The 19,687-nt window shown below is 36.9% G+C and overlaps 1 protein-coding gene across 1 annotated transcript in view; it reads right to left on the bottom strand.

The window, feature by feature from the left end:
* MARCHF5 (membrane associated ring-CH-type finger 5) overlaps positions 1-19,687 on the bottom strand; it is a 55,005-nt gene that overhangs the window by 26,444 nt on the left and 8,874 nt on the right. Inside the window, exon 2 of the mRNA XM_079899272.1 lies at positions 9,645-9,847. Within this exon, the coding sequence (XP_079755398.1) occupies positions 9,645-9,847 (203 nt within the window). The remainder of the gene's footprint in view (positions 1-9,644; positions 9,848-19,687) is intronic.

The raw sequence follows: 19,687 nt of genomic DNA on the forward strand, positions 1-19,687 counted from the left end.
GATATTTGGGAACTCTCTGTACTATCTTTGAAATTTTTCTGTAAATTAAAAATTGTCCTAAAATAACAAATCTATTTTAAAAAAGCTGGTATAGCTATATTTTCATTCTACAGTTGGCCCTCCAAATCTTTGGGTTCTGCATCTGCATATTCAACCAACTGCAGAATGAAAATATCTAGGGGAAAAAAATTCCAGAAAGTTCCCCAAAGCAAAACTCAAAGTTGCTGCACACCAGCAACAACTTACTATTTACACTGTATTAGAATATTATGAGTAATCTAGAGATGATTTAAAGTGTATAGTAGGGGGACTTCCCTGGTGGCGCAGTGGTTAAGAATCCACCTGCCAACGCAGGGGACACAGTTTCGATCCCTGGTCCAGGAAGATCCCACATGCTGCGGAGCAACTAAGCCCATGTGCTACAACTACTGAAGCCTGCCCCCCTAGAGCCCATGTTCTGCAACAAGAGAAGCCACCGCAAGGAGAAGCCTGCGCACCACAACGAAGAGTAGCCCCCGCTCGCCACAACTAGAGAAAGCCTGCGTGCAGCAATGAAGACCCAATGCGGCCAAAAATAAATAAATAAAATAAAATAAAGTATATAGTAGTATGTGCATAAATTATATGAAAATACTATGCCATTTTATATAAGGGAGTTGAGCATCCATGGATTTTGGTATCTGCAGGGGTCCTGGAACCAACCTCCTGCAGATACCGAGGGGCAACTGTATTCTATATTATCATGTCTATGTCTATATTATATAGAAGTTTAAGACACACACAAAAAATTCTTATAGATAAAATAGTCATTACTTAATGATAAAAAGTTGAAATCACCAGGATATTTTATTTCTAAACCTGAGGGATAAGTAAATGGATGACGGTTTATTAGTCATTATTCCTCATATGTAGTTATATATTCTTTCTCAACAAATGAAATTTCATAATAAAAGAAAAAAACCTTAGTGAACATTCTGCTGAGCTTTGATCAATGCTAAGGCAGCAGATATAATTAGTTCTGTATATTGATAGCAGCATGTTGGTAAAGGCAATGGAAAAGCAGGCACTCCAATACACTGTTGGGAAGATTAAACAGACATAATCTCTACAAAAGCCAATTTGATGATGTCTACTAATGTTATAACTGCACATACCCTTTCACTTATAGCAATTCCACTCTAGTCATTTTGCACATGTGTAAAATTATTTTACACAGTTGTTTATGACAGCACTCTTTGTAGCAGTAAAAGATTACAAACAGCCTGTATGTCCATCATTAGGAGACTGGTTATATAACCACACATTTATGTAACAGAATACTATACAACTACAAAGAAAAAGAAAGCTCTTTATACACTAATATAAAATGGTATCTACCATATATTGCTAAGGAAAAAAAAGCAAGCATAGAACATGATGTATACTAGTCTAGAATATATTAACATATAAACTAATTGTGCTCAATATTCTGTTTGCCTCTCCAAATTTACTCCTCTTTCTCCACCCTGCTTTGTGCACTGGAAGGCTGACCAAACAAAACTGCACCCTCTAGGTAACCTTCCCCTCTAGCTTCTGATGTGCTTTGGCAATTTAAAATCCTGGCTCCTTACTTGCTAGAAACCCATGGAATTCCATTGAATAAATTTGCCAAGTCTGTTTCCTTACCTGTAGAATAAGGACGCTACCTATTGTGTAAAGCTTTTGAGAAGCTTAAAATAATATAGGCAAACTGATTGACATAGTGCCTGGCAAAGAGTCAGTGCCTGTTAGGAAGTGACAGCTACTGATATCACTGTTAATATTAAAAGAAAATATTATAAAATAAAATAGTAACAACTATTAATTTTATTTGCTAGATTTTCTAGGAAAGGTTTCTCCCAGGAATCATTCCTCATCATCCCTAGTGAATATCTTTTCCTTCTAAGCTTTACACTCCACGTAACATTTGACAACCAGTTTTTGAGGGTAATTGTTAGTTATCTTGTCTCTACACAGAAGTTTGAATTAATGCTTAGTTGAGAACAAAAAGAGAAAAAACAAAGCTGTAATAAAATTTAACTTGAAAATAATCTAAGAATTTACATAAAGAGTGGAAGTGGCAACATTGATATCAGTTAAAATCAACTTTAAGACAAAAAGTGTTACTAGAAACAAAGAAGAACATTTTATGATGGTAAAAGGGACAATCCATCAGAAAGACATAACAATTAGGAACATTTATGCACCTAACAACAGTCCAAAATAAACGAAGCAAAAATGGGCAGAACTGGAGAAACAGACAATTCAACAATAGCTGTAGACTTCAATAGCCCACTTTCAATGAAGAATAGGTGAAAGAACGACAAGGAAATAGAAGACTTCAAAATTCTATGAGTCAGCTAGATATTTATATCACATTCTACCACCACCACCACTACCAACAGAACACACATCTTCCCAAGTACACATGGAAAATTTACAAGTATAAAGCTTGCTAGGCTATAAAACAAGCTTTAATCATTTAAAAGAACAGATAGCAAAGTATGTTCTTTGATCACAATGGAATGAAATTAGAAATCAATAAGAGAAGGGCATTTGGGAAATTTACAAATATGTGAAAATTAAACAACACACTCCTGAATAATCAACAGGTCAAAGTAGAAATCCAAGCAGAGCTTAGAAATTTATAGCTGTAAACTACTACATTAAAAAAGAAGAAAGATCAAGAGAATGAGAAGACAAGCCACAGACTGGGAAAAAACATTTGCAAACGATATACCTGATAAAGAACTGTTATCCAAAATACACAAAGAACATTTAAAACTCAACAATAAGAAAACTGATGTTAAAAACAGTCAAGGGCTTCCCTGGTGGCGCAGTGGTTGAGAGTCCGCCTACCGATGCAGGGGACACAGGTTCGTGCCCCGGTCCGGGAAATTCCCACATGCTGCAGAGCGGCTGGGCCTGTAAGCCATGGCCGCTGAGCCTGCGTGTCTGGAGCCTGTGCTCCGCAATGGGAGAGGCCACAACAGTGACAGGCCCGCATACAGCAAAAAAAAAAAAAACAATCAAAAGACTTAACAGACACCTCATCAAAGAAGACATAAGACTCTTTTTTCTTCCTTTTTTTTTTTTAACATCTTTATTGGAGTATAACTGCTTTACAACAGTGTGTTAGTTTCTGCTTTATAACAAAGTGAATCAGTTATACATATACATATATCTGCATATCTCTTCCCTCTTGAGTCTCCCTCCCTCCCACCCTCCCTATCCCACCCATCTAGGTGGTCACAAAGCACCGAGCTGATTTCCCTGTGCTATGCGGCTGCTTCCCACGAGCTATTTATTTTACATTTGGTAGTGTATATATATCCATGCCACTCTCACACGTTGTCCCATCTCACCCTTCCCCCTCCCCGTATCCTCAAGTCCATTCTCTAGTAGGTCTGCGTCTTTATTCCCGTCTTGCCACTAGGTTCTTCATGACCATTTTTTTGGTTGTTTTTTAGATTCCATTCCATTTTTTAGATTCCATATATGTGTTAGCATACAATATTTGTTTTTCTCTTTCTGACTTACTTCACTCTGTATGACAGACTCTAGGTCCATCCACCTCACTACAAATAACTCAATTTCGTTTCTTTTTATGGCTGAGTAATATTCCATTGTATATATGTGCCACATCTTCTTTATCCATTCATCTGTTGATGGACACTTAGGTTGCTTCCATGTCCGGGCTATTGTAAATAGAGCTGCAATGAACATTGTGGTACATGACTCTTTGAATTTTGGTTTTCTCAGGGTATATGCCCAGTAGTGGGATTGCTGGGTCATATGGTAGTTCTACTTTTAGTTTTATAAGGAACCTCCATACTGTTCTCCATAGTGGCTGTATCAATTTACATTCCCACCAGCAGTGCAAGAGTGTTCCCTTTTCTCCACACCCTCTCCAGCATTTATTGTTTCTAGATTTTTTGATGATGGCCATTCTGACCGGTGTGAGATGATATCTCATTGTAGTTTTGATTTGCATTTCTCTAATGATTAATGATGTTGAGTATTCTTTCATGTGTCTGTTGGCAATCTGTATATCTTTGGAGAAATGTCTATTTAGGTCTTCTGCCGTTTTTGGATTGGGTTGTTTGTTTTTTTGTTACTGAGCTGCATGTGCTGCTTGTAAATTTTGGAGATTAATCCTTTGTCAGTTGCTTCATTTGCAAATGTTTTCTCCCATTCTGAGGGTTGTCTTTTGGTCTTGTTTATGGTTTCCTTTGCTGTGCAAAAGCTTTGAAGTTTCATTAGGTCCCATTTGTTTATTTTTGTATTTATTTCCATTTCTCTAGGAGGTGGGTCAAAAAGGATTTTGCTGTGATTTATGTCAGAGTGTTCTGCCTATGTTTTCCTCTAAGAGTTTGATAGTTTCTGGCCTTACATTTCAGTCTTTAATCCATTTTGAGTTTATTTTTGTGTATGGTGTTAGGGAGTGTTCTAATTTCATACTATTACATGTACCTGTCCAGTTTTCCCAGCACCACTTATGGAAGAGGCTGTCGTTTCTCCACTGTATATTCTTGCCTCCTTTATCAAAGATAAGGTGACCATATGTGCGTGGGTTCATCTCTGGGCTTTCTATCCTGTTCCATTGATCTATCTTTCTGTTTTTGTGCCAGTACCATACTGTCTTGATTACTGCAGCTTTGTAGTATAGTCTGAAGTCAGGGAGCCTGACTCCTCCAGCTCTGTTTTTCTTTCTTAAGATTGCTTTGGCTATTCGGGGTCTTTTTTGTTTCCATACAAATTGTGAAATTTTTTGTTCCAGTTCTGTGAAAAATGCCAGTGATAGTTTGATAGGGATTGCATTGAATCTGTAGATTGCTTTGGGTAGTAGAGTCATTTTCACAATGTTGATTCTTCCAATCCAAGAACATGGTATATCTCTCCATGTATTTGTATCATTTTTAATTTCTTTCATCAGTGTCTTGTTATTTTCTCCATACAGGTCTTTTGTCTCCTTAGGCAGGTTTATTCCTAGATATTTTATTCTTTTTGTTGCAGTGGTAAATGGGAGTGTTTTCTTAATTTCATTTGCAGATTTTTTATCATTAGTGTATAGGAATGCCAGAGATTTCTGTGCATTAATTCTGTATCCTGCTACTTTACCAAATTCATTGATTAGCTCTAGTAGTTTTCTGGTAGCATCTTTAGGATTCTCTATGTATAGTATCATGTCATCTGCAAACAGTGACAGCTTTACTTCTTCTTTTCCGATTTGGATTCCTTTTATTTCTTTTTCTTCTCTGATTGCTGTGGCTAAAACTTCCAAAACTATGTTGAATAAGAGTGGTGAAAGTGGGCAACTTTGTCTTGTTCCTGATCTTAGTGGAAATGGTTTCAGTTTTTCACCATTGAGGACGATGTTGGCTGTGGGTTTGTCATATATGGCCTTTATTATGTTGAGGAAAGTTCCCTCTATGCCTATTTTCTGCAGGGTTTTTTTTTTTATCATAAATGGGTATTGAATTTTGTTGAAAGCTTTCTCTGCATCTATTGAGATGATCATATGGTTTTTCTCCTTCAGTTTGTTAATATGGTGTATCACATTGATTGATTTGCGTATATTGAAGAATCCTTGCATTCCTGGGTGTTTGTAGATTTTTTTATGATGGCCATTCTGACAGGTGTGAGAAGGACATAAGACTCAATAAGCACATGAAAAGACACTCAACATCTATGTCATTAGGGAATAGCAAATTAAAACTGGTGGCGCAGTGGTTAAGAATCCACCTGCCAAGGCAGGGGACACGGGTTCGAGCCCTGGTCTGGGAAGATCCCACATGCCACAGAGCAACTAAGCACATCTGCCACAACTACTGAGCCTGAGCTGTAAAGCCTGTGAGGCACAACTACTGAGACCGCATGCCACAACTACTGAAGCCCTCGCACTGCAATGAAGAGTAGCCCCCGCTTGCCGCAACTAGAGAAAACACACGTGCAGCAACAAAGACCCAAGGCAGCCAAAAATTAATAAATAAATTTATTAAAAAAAATAAAACAATGAGATATAAATGGCTAAATCCAAAACACTGACAAAAGCAAGTGCTGCAAGGATACAGAGCAACAGGAACTTATTGCTGGTCAGAATGCAAAATGTACAGCCACTCTGAAAGACAATTTGGTAGTTTCTTACAAAACTAAACATACTCTTACCATATGATCCAGCAATTACGCTCCTTGTTATTTACCTAAATAAGCTGAAAATATATGTCCGCACAAAAACTTGCACACAGATGTGTACTGCAGCTTTATTTGTAATTGCCAAAACCTGGAAGCAACAAGATGTCCTTCAGTAGGCGAATGGATAAATAAGCTGTGGTATGTCCAGACAATGGGATATGATTCAGTATTAACAAGAAATGAACTATCAAGACATGAAAGACACGGAGAAACTTTAAATATATTTACTAAGTGAAGGAAACCAATCTGAAAAGGCTACATACTGTATGATTCCAGCTATATGACATTCTGAAAAAGGCAAGACTATGAAGACAGTAAAAAGATCATTGGTTGCCAGGGTTTAGGGAGGAGGATGGGATGACTAGGAGGATATATTCACAATATATTCCCTATTGACAATTAAGAACACACACTTGCCACCATCCCTCCATTCTGGCTGCCACTAAGTACCAGAAAAGATGCAGACTTTGGCCAGCTAGCCAGACAGACTGAGTCTAAATCCATATAAAAACGTTTTTTTTTTGTGCGGTACACGGGGCCTCTCACTGTTGTGGCCTCTCCTGTTGCGGAGCACAGGCTCCGGACACGTAGGCTCAGCGGCCATGGCTCACGGGCCCAGCCGCTCCGCGGCATGTGGGATCTTCCCGGACCGGGGCACGTACCCATGTCCCCTGCATCGACAGGCGGACTCTCAACCACTGCGCCACCAGGGAAGCCCAAAGTATAATACATTTTTAAACAGGGACTGAAACATTATATAACAGGGATAAGAAGCCACTGAAGCATTCATATAATTTTCAACCACTCTAGTAAACCAATCAATACCTGCATTATGAATTTTGTCACTGAAAGCCAAGATTAAAAACTGTGAAGGAACTTTAAGTTATTTTAACAAAAACAGGTATAACTATGGTCAGCTGCAAAATTAATGATAATATGCTCAGAAAGAAAACAATTTACTGGTATGTTTCTGTATCAGATGACACTACTGGACATTAATTACATAATGTTAGGTGTGGTATTCAGTGAGTAAAAACAGTTACTTTCACAGATGTATGCTCTTAAATATTTTGTTTCATGGCTACAAGAAACCACTAGTATTCAGAATATGAATCAACTCTTGGTATGTACATAATATGTAAATTATGAAATACAAACAGTTCTGATTATCAATGAAAACATGCTTTAGAGAAGGGATTTTCCTTTAACCAACAATTATCTTTGAACTTTGACTTGAAAATGTACACTAGGATCAATATGGCCAAAAGCACTAGTCATGTGTGTAGCAAGGAAGAGTATAGCACCTGAAAGTCAATTCACACATGGCTTCATTTACAGACAACACCTGACACTGGACAGTAAGTCTTCTACTGAGTCTGTTAAAGATTGCATGGAAAACTGTGAATATAATATTCAAACTGCAGTCCCTGAGCAGGTATCTTCAGAATGTTATGTCAGGAAGAAAGAAGCAAATACAACACTCTGCTTTCCTATCTTGTCAGGAAGAAAGATGCTAACAAAAACTATTTAAATGAAGTATGTACATTTTTTTCCCCATGACACCAGTAAGGTCAGTAAAAAATGTCTATGATTATCTGTGGCTTACTCAAGTGGCAGATCTCTGTGATATTCAGTATTGCGAATAGCGTGAACCTATCATATGAGGGTGAAATAACAATTCTTAATGATAAAATATGAAGACCAAATCATGATACACATAGCTTAAGCAAAGAGTTTGACTTTTCCAACATGTAGCCATTTTCTTTCCTTGTTGTAGAATGAAATCAGTGTCTTATTATTAGTATACGTAAAAAATGTATTCAATTACCACACTAGACCTAAAAACATGTTTCCTAGAACTGAAATACAACCAGAAGGACAGATTTATCCACTGTTATCTTCCAAACTGCAATATTCAACTTCATTGCTGAGTGCCACACATTTGTCCACTCAGTGCTTCATCAGATATTGTAGGTAGTTTTCAGTGAGAATTCTTGCAATAATTTTTGTACCCATCCATTTGACTATCTAAAACATCTAAAAGAATCATCCTATACTTGCTGCTATTCCCAACAACCTATAGTTGAAAAGTGGGATTATCTGATTTAGCAGAACTAAGAAGTAGGAAAAGAAACAGTTAAACACTACTGAGTGCGTGTGCCGCAGCTACTGAAGCCCTCGCGCCTAGAGCCCGTGCTCCACAACAAGAGAAGCCACCACAATGAGAAGCCTGCTCACCGCAACAAAGAGTAGCCCCCGCTCGCCGCAACTAGAGAAAGCCCGCGCGCATCAACAAAGACCCAACACAGGCAAAAATAAATAAATAAATTAAAAACAACAACAAAAACAAAAAAGATCTGTCAGTGTGGTCCACAAATTCTAAATGTCTGAGAAATGCTACTTTCTCTACTACACTATTTTTCTTTCACAGAAAGCTATCACTTCTTCCTATGCATTATGTTAGAGAAATATAGACAGGTATGGAAATTCTGTTTGCCTTTATTATTAATCTTCTCACATTAGAAAAGCACTTCATCATCTGCACTTATGTTGCCTTATTTTTTTAAAGAAAGGTCTGATTTCAATATGTATAGCACCTAGAAAAAAATAATCTAATAATTATTTCCAGTTTCTCCTTGAACTCTATTCCTCCACAAAGTCATTTTTTCCTCGACCTTCCCAAAACCCAAACTGCTTTCATATACCTCTTGATTATAGACAAGTGTCATATTAAAAATGTTGAACTGGCATGGCATAAACACCAAACAAAGAGAATGACACCAGTTCATAATCACATGGATGTAATGGAACATGCTAACTAAATATCAGCCTTAGTTATAGCTTCCTTTAAGCAATCTGCTACACTTGTTTCAACACTAGCCTCATTCTCAAAGACCATTGGTTATTCCTTGCCTGCCAATTCACAGAAAAAGGAAAGTAGTTTTCATGAAAAACAGACATATAAATTGGATTCCAAACACTGTCTTTTATTAAATATTTAATTTCCCTTTTATTCCTTAATAGAAGAATTAATAAAAATAAGTATTAGAAAGAACACACTATTGTTTTCTTTCTCCCACACCAATGGTTTCCAGAGAATGAGGCTCTCTAGTCAGCCTTTTATTATAGTTTTGTTAACTTGATTTTACCCACACAATTAGATATCCAAGTTCTTTATCCACTCAACCAAATGAAAACATTGAATACACAACAGACAAATGGATAGATCTGGGGATATATTAAGGATAATGTAAACTGTTAGCAAAACAAATATCTGACATTTAGAGCGAAAACAACAGAAATGGAATAGAGAAATTCACAAAAAAGCAAAGACATGAGTCACTTAAAAATAAACCTAGGATCATAGAGTCATATATTATAACATTATATATATATATATCTATCTGTGTTGGTTTTAAGGGTCTTCTTACCCAACTTTGGAAAAACTATTAAGTATTCAGCATTGCACTGGGGACATGCCACTCTGGCTGTACTGTTTCCTCTTTGTTTTTCATCCACCCAGCGCTGCAGACAAGCCTGGTGAACCCATTTTGTAGATCCTCTGCATCTGCATGGTCTCACCCATTCAGCTGTTCTATCATCTTCATCAGTGGCAAAACACACCCAGCAACTTCTGTAAATTAAAAGAGAAAATAATGACATTATCATTAACACCCCAGCCTCCTCTTCACTGCAGCTCTCACTTAATGGGATTAGCCTACTATGTTATATTATAGGAACTTTTAATTCTATACTAAAAGACTGAGGAGAAAAACCAACACATTTCCAGTAGGGTAGTTTCTTCTTTTTCTGTTTTTCCTTGTATTCTTCTGCAGAATCTTGTGTTTTCTGAATTTTGTTTTTATGTAACTTCCTCCATCTTTCTAGTAAATTAAGGTTTTTTTAAAAAATTTATTTATTTTTGGCTGCACTGGTCTTTGTTTCTGCGTGTGGGCTTTCTCTAGTTGCGGTGAGCGGGGCTACTCTTCATTGCAGTGCATGGGCTTCTCACTGCAGTGGCTTCTCTTGTTGCAAAGCATGGGCTCTAGGTGTGCGGGCTTCAGTAGTTGTGGCTCGTGGGCTCAGTAGTTGTGGCTTGTGGGCTCTAGAGCACAGGCTCAGTAGTTGTGGCGCATAGGCTTTAGTTGCTCCATGGCATGTGGGATCTTCCTGGACCAGGGCTTGAACCCATGTCCCCTGAATTGGCAGGCAGATTCTTAACCACTGTGCCACCAAGGAAGTCCATCTTTCTTGTAATTCTTCATCTTCTCTAATGAACCAGAATGCAAAGAGAGAATCCTCAAGCTGCTTTTATAAGACCTAATAATTCTTCGAGGAGTGATAAATATAGGAATATGTGAAATTCAGTGTACCTGCCATTTCAACATTAACCTCTTAACCTCTTGAACTTGTAAAACTAAAGCATTACATAAATGATTTCACATATGGTCTCATTCAGTTTTCAACTGAGATAGAAAAAAACCCCACTCATTTCTCTTTCTGGTAAAGTATGACTCTAAGAGAGAAAGATGATTAAATTAAAAAGCACAAAGGAAAGACGAGATGAAGATATCAGGATAAATTGTTTTAGGATAGTGATATGATAAATTTGGGCCAAAGGGCTTCCCTGGTGGTGCAGTGGTTGAGAGTCTGCCTGCTGATGCAGGGCACACGGGCTCGTGCCCCGGTCCGGAAGATCCCACATGCTGCTGGGCCCGTGAGCCATGGCTGCTGAGCCTGCGCGGCCGGAGCCTATGCTCCACGGTGGGAGGGGCCACAGCAGTGAGAGGCCCGCGTACTGCAAAGAAAAAAAAAAAAAATTGGGGCCTACATGTTTCCATTATAGGTATGATTGGTTTTCCTTTTTTGTGGGAATTAAATTATATTTATTATATTCAAAATCTAAAAGTCAAGTCTGGGATGCTTATATTTTAAAAAATTCTATTGAGATGGTTAATTTTTAAACACTTCCCCATTTTGCTTTCGAGGATACTTCATGAACTCTAATTTGTTCTTGTGGAATTAGGTTGCAATTCCTTATTTTTTTCCTGTCAATTAACACAAGTTTTGACACCGATTTCCATTAGGGCAAATACAATTTAACTCAATGACACCATTCACTCGCCTTTACTACCTTAAAGTTTGACTGCACAATAGGAAACTGCTAATTAAAGCTTGTCACTTACTGTGCACATTTCACTTAATTAGATAAGTGGCTCTGTCAGAACTTAACTATGCTCAGTGGGAAAGACTATATAGTCAGGTACTATATACGGGTGAGGTCTCCAGTCTGTAGAACAATATGAATTTTAATTGTGTGCTCCAATTAAAAACTTCGCAATTAGAATAGGGAAAAAAAAAACTGAAGTGAATAGTGGCAACAATATCCAAAATTGTGCTTTTACTCAGCTTTCAAATTCAGTCAGATTTCATTTGACCTACCTAGGTAAAAACGAGGTAGGGAGCATTTGTTTGAGCACGCCTGACTCTCTGACCCACCTCAGCCAAGCTGTCTGGGCCCTCGTGCTATCTTACAGTTATCCAGAAATGCCTCCTCCTCCACCTCCTTATTCTTTAAAATTTTATTGTGGTAAAATATACATAACATAAAATTTACTACTTTAACCATTTTTAAGATTGCAATTCAGTAGCACTAAGTCATTCACACTGGCAACCATCATCAATATCCATGATTTGAGTGGGTTTCAACCTAGTTTTTTTCATAAAATTTCAATTGACAAGTATACAGCAAATAAACCAGTTATTTGAGGTGTTAGTATATGTTTTCCCCATTTAACCAAGGTAATTTTGTAAATATAATTGTATACCTCTGGGAAATGAAAACCATATCTGGTAACAAAATATAGGCAGAATATCTAGAAACTAGATTTCTAGGTTCTTGTAAGTTTTTCATATCAACAATGGAACATATATGTAGCTAAGTACATCTAGACCAGCATAATTAATCAGTATTAAGGTGAACTGAATCTTAAATTAAGCCAATTTCCAGTCATCAGGAAAAAACAAAATAAAATGTAAAGAACCTTAATACTAAGTTGAACCAAATGAAATTGCCTATATTTATCTGTTTTTAATTTACATAAATGGCAGCTTCATATACCAATATAATGGGAATATTTGTATAGCTATAATCCCCATAAATTCCGGATAAGTTTATTTTTCCCCAACATTTAATAGGAAAAATTTCAAACTTTCGAAAAAAGTTGAAAAACTGGTGAACATCCATATTCTTAACACCTAGATTCTACAATTCTTATCATTTTGCTACATATGTACTTTACTACATATTCTTTCATCAATCTTATTTTTTGATGCATTTCAAAGTTTCAGACATTAGTGTACTTCGCCCCTAAATAAACACTTTCACAGTTTTACTTTTTAGAAGGTACTCAACTAACATTTAAAAGAGGCACTTTCCGGATTTTTTTTCTAATTTCACAACTATGGTAGATAAGATAGCTGAACGATGATTTACAGTGAAAACTTATTAGGTGTTAAACCTAATTGGAAGTGTTAATACCCATAACCTTGTTTTTATTGTTTGATTCATAGTGACAGTGAGTATACAGCTTACAAATTTGGATTTTGAAGCTAATGCTCATTAGAGATTAACTGAAATTATCCTATAGATATTTAAAAAAAACCTTATTGATAATAATACTCTCAAAAAGTCTGATATTCAACATCTACCAACGTACCACATCCATTTTCTATTTATTCTAATCGCTAAACAGTACATCTGATAATGGTCATCTGAGATCAAATAGTATTGCCCACAATACGTAAGGTTCTGATAACACCACCAAATTACTTCACCTAAAAATTATAATTTAGATACAAGTAAATGTTATATAAAATGAAGACTTCTAACTTAATAGTACAAAACAAACAAGCAACTGAAAATTATAGAAATTGCCAGCAACATTTACTGAGCATTCACTGATTCCATGTGGTTGCACAAACAAAATAAATGGAAGATTGTACCTATCTAGAAAACCCTATAATTTAATTGGGGCTACATCCAGTAGATACAAGAGATTTAAGGTTCCAGTGAAATTACCATAGGTACATCCATTTTAAGAAGGAAGGATCAATTTGGATAGATCAGGAAAGGTTTCAGGGAGGAGTGATAGCAGAAATTAGCAGGGGCAAGTGATTTTATTGCAGGGATTGTCAAAACAAAGGTCTCAGGATCAGTAGTTCAGGATCACTAGGGAACTTGCAAATTCTCTGGCTCTACTCCAGATCTAGTAAATAAGAAACTCTAGAGGAAGAGGGCCTACAAATCTGTGATTTAACAAGCTCTCAAGGTGATCCCAATATTCAATAAAGTTTGGGAACTGCTGGTGTAGAAAAATGGCAGGTAAAAAAAAGCAAACATATTGGAGAAAGCAGACTGTGTGAAAGGGATAATTACTGGATTTACTTAAGGTAGAAATAATTGCTTCTGATGACTAAATATTTTTAATATAAATAACAGTACAGAAAATGTTAGGTTCTAAAGAATTTATTAACTGATTTACTACCTTACTAGGTATATGAGTTTAATCTACATAATATGGAAAGAATATTAGTCTGTGAAATAAGGGCCAGGTAGATGGGAAATTAAAGCATATAAAAATGTTCACATAAATGTTTTTAGGCAGACAGCCTGTAAGACAGTTATTAGTCTTCAGGGCTGGAAATGAGGGGAGGGAACAAAGTTTGTATAGGAATCTTCTCTTCCCTCATTTAAAAAAAAAACTTCTAATAGGCTGACCAGGAATATCACCTAAGAAGGTCTTAAAATTATGCCTTCCCCCTTTGCTTCCCCATACCCTACTCCCTCCTTGATGCAATCTATTTCAGCTATTTATTCCCCAATTCCCCACCTCCTTCCATTTAAGGAGAAAAGAGGTTGTTTGAAAATGATGGGTTTAGAGTTTCTCAAGATCTTAGAATAGAGGAGAGAGTAGAAGCTTGTGGTTTAATGTACAGCACAATTTCTCTTTTTTAGGGACAAAAAGTATACCATACTTTTTAAGGAAAACCACTCTTCTCTCCAACATCAGCCATGTATGTGGTTTATTTAGGCAGTTAGTCCCACATCCCCAGCTCCAGGAAGAGTAATCCCTAGATTGGTTTAAGGGAGTATCCCATGTCCTGGATTAGTTATTGGGAGGCTGGGCCCATAAAGCTAGTTTCACTAGAGTGAACTTCAGAATTTTTGCTGGGAAAGTTGGTACAAAGACTTTCTTTTCCACTGAGCCTGAAGGCAGGAAAAGTGTGAACCTAAATGAGGGTGTGAGGCTCTGCTGCCAGGAGAGCCACAATGTGGAGCCTAAAGAACCCAGAGGAAGCTGAAAGATACTGATGACTTCATTTGAGACATGGATCAAGCTGTGCTTAAAGCTAAATATACCCTTGCACTGTTCACTTACATAAACCCACAGATTTTTTTTTTTTTTTTTTTTTTTTTTGGTTTAACCAGTTTGGGGCAGATTCCTATCAGACACAACCCAAACAATCTTGTTATAGATTGTGAGAAACTGGATATAAGGGATAGCCCTGAACAATCATATAATGTAGACTCTTAAACAGCTTTTAAAAGGACACTATTTTTTGTCAATGGCTTTGTTTCCTACTGACCGCAACTTGAGCTGAAAAGGCTTAAATAAATCTAATTTCCACTGCAAGTACTTTGAGTCTTGCAAGTTTTTCAATTTCTCACACAGGGCAAAAATATGCTCCTGATTCTGGCTACTGGATCAGGTCATTTCTTAGATAAAAACAGCCAACAAAGATAAAACCAAACATTTTGAAATTAAAAATTCTTACTGACAATGCTATAATATTTGCATTGCAGGATCAATTTAACTATAATTCTACTTTATTACATATTTTAATGTTACAGTTTATAGGATGGCAATTTTAATACCCTTAAAAGGTGAGAACTGGCTATTTGTCATTTCAAAGGACAAAGCCAAAAACCTTTCAAGTCCACACCTAAGAAGAGGTTGTAATTTCTGACAAAATTCTAATTAAGAGTTTCTCTTTGAGCCATTTCCTCCCCTTCTTCTCTTCAATCCTCCAATCTCTAAGCAGTGTTCAGTGTGATGCAGAAGCATCATCTGAGAACTTGCTAGAAATGCAGTTTCAGGTCCCACCCCAGACCGGCAGAATCAGAAACTCTGAGGATGGGACCCAACAGTACATTTTAAAAATATATTTATTTTAAATTTCTTTAAAAATTCTTCTTTTTTTATTGCAGTAAAATATATAACATAAAATTTGCCATCTTAACCATTTTTAAGTGTATAGTTCAGTGGTATTAAATACATTTACACTGTTGTGCTACCATCACCACCACCCATCCCCATAACTCTTCATCTTATAAAACAAACTCTATACTTATTAAACAACTCTCCAATGTCCTCTCTCCCAAGCCCCTGACAGCCACCCTTATATCTTCTGTCTTTATAATTTTGAGTACTCTAAGTACCTCATATAAGTGGAATCATCCAGTATTTGTCTTTCTATGTCTTCAAGGTTCATCCACATTGTAGCATATTGCAGAATATCCTTCCTTTTTATGAGGCTGAATAGTATTCCATTGTATGTATATATATCACATTTTGCTTATCCATTCATTGGTCTTAGATACTAAGGTTGCTTCCAAGTTTTAGCTATTGTGAATAATACTGTTATGAACATGGGTGTACAAATATCTCTTTGAGATCCTGTTTTCAATTCTTTTTGGATATATACCCAGAAGTGAAATTGCTGGGTCACATGGTAATTCTATTTTTAACTTTTTTGAGGAATCACCAACGCGGTATTTCAACAAACCCTTCAGGTGATCGTGATACCGAAGTTTGAGAACCTCTGCTCTGGCCATTCTTCTTTCCTTTTTCCCTTTGTAAGTTTCCTCAACTCACCATAATACAAAAATGAAATTTTATTTTACATTCAATGTAAACATTTTTAAGCTATTTGGTTTTTAATTTAAATAGTAAGCAAAATGCTTGAGATCCTTTTTTCTAAGGAAAAAAGCTAGCTAAATTTGGGGAAAAGATTTTGTGAGTTCAGGATATTCTAACTGGTTAAAGAACTTGGGATGCCTGAGTTCAAATTCCTGCTTACCACTTATTTTAGGTTTAATGACAATCTCTTTCAGAGTTTTTGTAATGCAGCGGTTCTTAACCTGAGGTTCATGAAAAATTTACGGGATTGGTAAATTTGGATGGGAAAAAAAGTAATTATACCTTTATTTTCACTAAACTCTAAATAAAATTCAGTTTTCCTTCAATGATGAATAAACAACTCATAGTAATATTAGCATACAGCAATTAGAAATTAGTACAGTGACCAGAAATTTTCCTATTACAGCTGTGCAGATCTCAAAATAACATTTAACCCACTGCTAATTTGAAATTAATTATCAGACCCACCAGTAATAGACCTTGTATTTGTTTTAAAGCTCATATTACCATGTCAGATTTTTAATATTTTGGTAGCTGTATTTCAACGTAATTTGTCCATTTCTGACCTGTATATTTTGTTTTATTCTTTCAAAACATTCTGAGAAGGAACCCATAAGCTTAACTAAACTTCCAAAGGAGTTCTCAGCATAAAAAAGGTTTTATGTTAAAATTCCCTATGGTAGAACCCTCCTACACTGTTGGTGGAATTGTAAATTGGTACAGCCACTATGGAAAACAGTATAGGGGTTCCTCAAAAAACTAAAAATAGAGTTGTCATATTATCCAGCAATCCCACTCCTGGGCACATATCCAGACAAAACCATAATTCAAACAGATGCATGCACCCCTGAGTTCACAGCAGCACTATTCACCATAGCCAAGACATGGAAACAACCTAAATGTCTACCGACAGATGAATGGATAAAGAAGATGTGGTGTGTACACACACACACACACACACACACACACACACACACACACAGAAATACTCCTCAGCCATAAAAAAATGAAATAATGCCATTTGCAGCAACATGGATGGACCTAGAGATTATCATACTTAGTGAAGTAAGTCAGAAAGTGAAAGACAAATACCATATGATATCACCTACATGTGGAACCTAAAATAGAACACAGGGCTTCCCAGGTGGCGCAGTGGTTGAGAGTCCGCCTGCCGATGCAGGGGACGCAGGTTCGTGCCCCGGTCCGGGAAGATCCCACATGCCGCGGAGCAGCTGGGCCCGTGAGCCATGGCCGCTGAGCCTGCGTGTCTGGAGCCTGTGCTCCGCAACGGGAGAGGCCACAACAGTGAGAGGCCCACGTACCACAAATCAATCAATCAATCAACCAATCAATCAATCAAATAGGACACAAATGAACTTACCTATGAAACAGAAACAGACTCACAGACAAAGAGAACAGACTTGTGGTTGCCAAGAGAGAGGGATGGATTGGGAGTTTGGGATGAGCAGATGCAAACAAATATATATAGAATGGATAAACAACAAGGTCCTACTGTATACCACAGGGAACTATGTTCAGTGTCCTGTGATAAGCCACAGAGAAGAAGAATACGAAGGAGAATGTATGTAGGTATGTGGCTGAGTCACTTTGCTGTACAGCAGAAATTAACACAACATTGTAAATCAACTATACTTCAGTAAAATAAATTAAAAAAAAAGATTCTCTATTGTAAAGGATTAAACAAGTGATCATGAAACTGCTTAAGAACTGTCTGGCACATACATAACCACCAAATGAACAGTAGCAATAATGGCACCAATAGAGATGAGAAAGATGGTGTCAACTTTACATCTATGCCTAGATTTTTATGGATGCATTTTCTTACCTAAATTAGCACATACAGCAGTTCTGCCTGGCACCCTGGTATTCAGTGGAAAAGGTCCTGGATTCTTGATCATCCCCAATTGTTCAATAGGCCAACACCACTGCTTAAGATATTTATTCAAATCCTCAATTCATTTTCTCCCACCCCTCTTTTCCTTCCACTAGGTTGTCTAAATGCCGCCTGCTTGCTGATAATACACACTCACAATTTACTTCCACACCTTTCCACCAGCCAAGTTAGTGCTCATTAGGTTACAGAGTAAAGGGAGATCTGGGAATTATCATGATTGGTTCAGAGATCAAAGAACAAATCACTATTATAATATGAAGACATGAAAAAAGAACTAGACAATTCTAAAGAATATTACTTATTCCTTAAAATAAATGTATGGCCTTACTGGTACTGGTAATGTCACTAATCTGTATGTATGACATGTCACTCTTTATAAAAAAAAATCATTTACTTCTATGTAATTTTAAATTAAAATTATAACTTTTTTCAAATTATTGATATAAATCCTTCTCAACAGTAAAATTTATAAAGTTATAGGAATATACATCTAATTCGCCTTAAATCAAAGAGTATTCAAGATCTCCCCCTAAATTAACTTGAACGTACTTAGTATGCTCACTATTTGATGCCAGAAGAAATACATTTAAGGAACTTACAATCTAGTTAAGGAACAAATATATGCATAGAAGGATCACATAAAAAAAAAACCACACAAAACACTGAGTGCTAAGAAATGATGCTGGTGACCAAAGGTAATATAGAAATGTGATGATGACCATAAGAAACACAGGATGAAATAGCTGAGAAGGTTTCATGAAAAGGAAGAACTACAAATGAGATGACAATTGGGGAATGAAAAGAATAAGGGTATCTGAAGTAAGAATAACAGAATAAACAACCTTAGACATAGACATGAGCATATGATCATGGACAATGATAAAACCAATGTGGTTGGAGCAGAAAGGTTTTAAAATAAAGCTAGGTATTACAAACCAGTTGGCAAAGGATGGATGACAAAGGTAACCTCACTTCACAGGGTTCATTTGTGACTAAACTAGTTTATATGATTAAGTTAATTATTTTAAAAGTACATGGGGAAAAAAGGGGAGGAAACATCAATAGAATAGTTTCTCACTGGCACATAAATTAACGAAGCAAGATAGGTATGGTTATCTAATAAAACAGTTGGCAGTAAAGTCTACTTTTGTAGACTCAGACTGTAGGTGTTTATTGTGGATTATTAGAAAGATCTGGAAAATCATAGGCTCCTGCCTATGATCACTTTGGTGAAAACTGGAGGGAAACAGAATAGAAGAGTTCCAGAATACAGGAGTGAGAGCAATGAAACAAGCTTTATATTGCTGTTGTTGTTATATATGGTGCCTTACCAATGTATTTCCATGACTGTTTTAAGGAAAGAGAACATGTCCTTAATTCAGAAGATGCTTAGAGGGGGCTTCCCTGGTGGCGCAGTGGTTGAGAATCTGCCTGCCAATGCAGGGACACGGGTTCGGGCCCTGGTCTGGGAAGATCCCGCATGCCGCGGAGCAACTAAGCCCGTGAGCCACAACTACTGAGCCTGCGCGTCTGGAGCTTGCGCTCCGCAACAAGAGAGGCCCGCGCACTGCGATGA

This window comes from Stenella coeruleoalba (assembly GCF_951394435.1).
Source record: "Stenella coeruleoalba genome assembly, chromosome: 16".
NCBI lineage: Eukaryota > Metazoa > Chordata > Mammalia > Artiodactyla > Delphinidae > Stenella > Stenella coeruleoalba.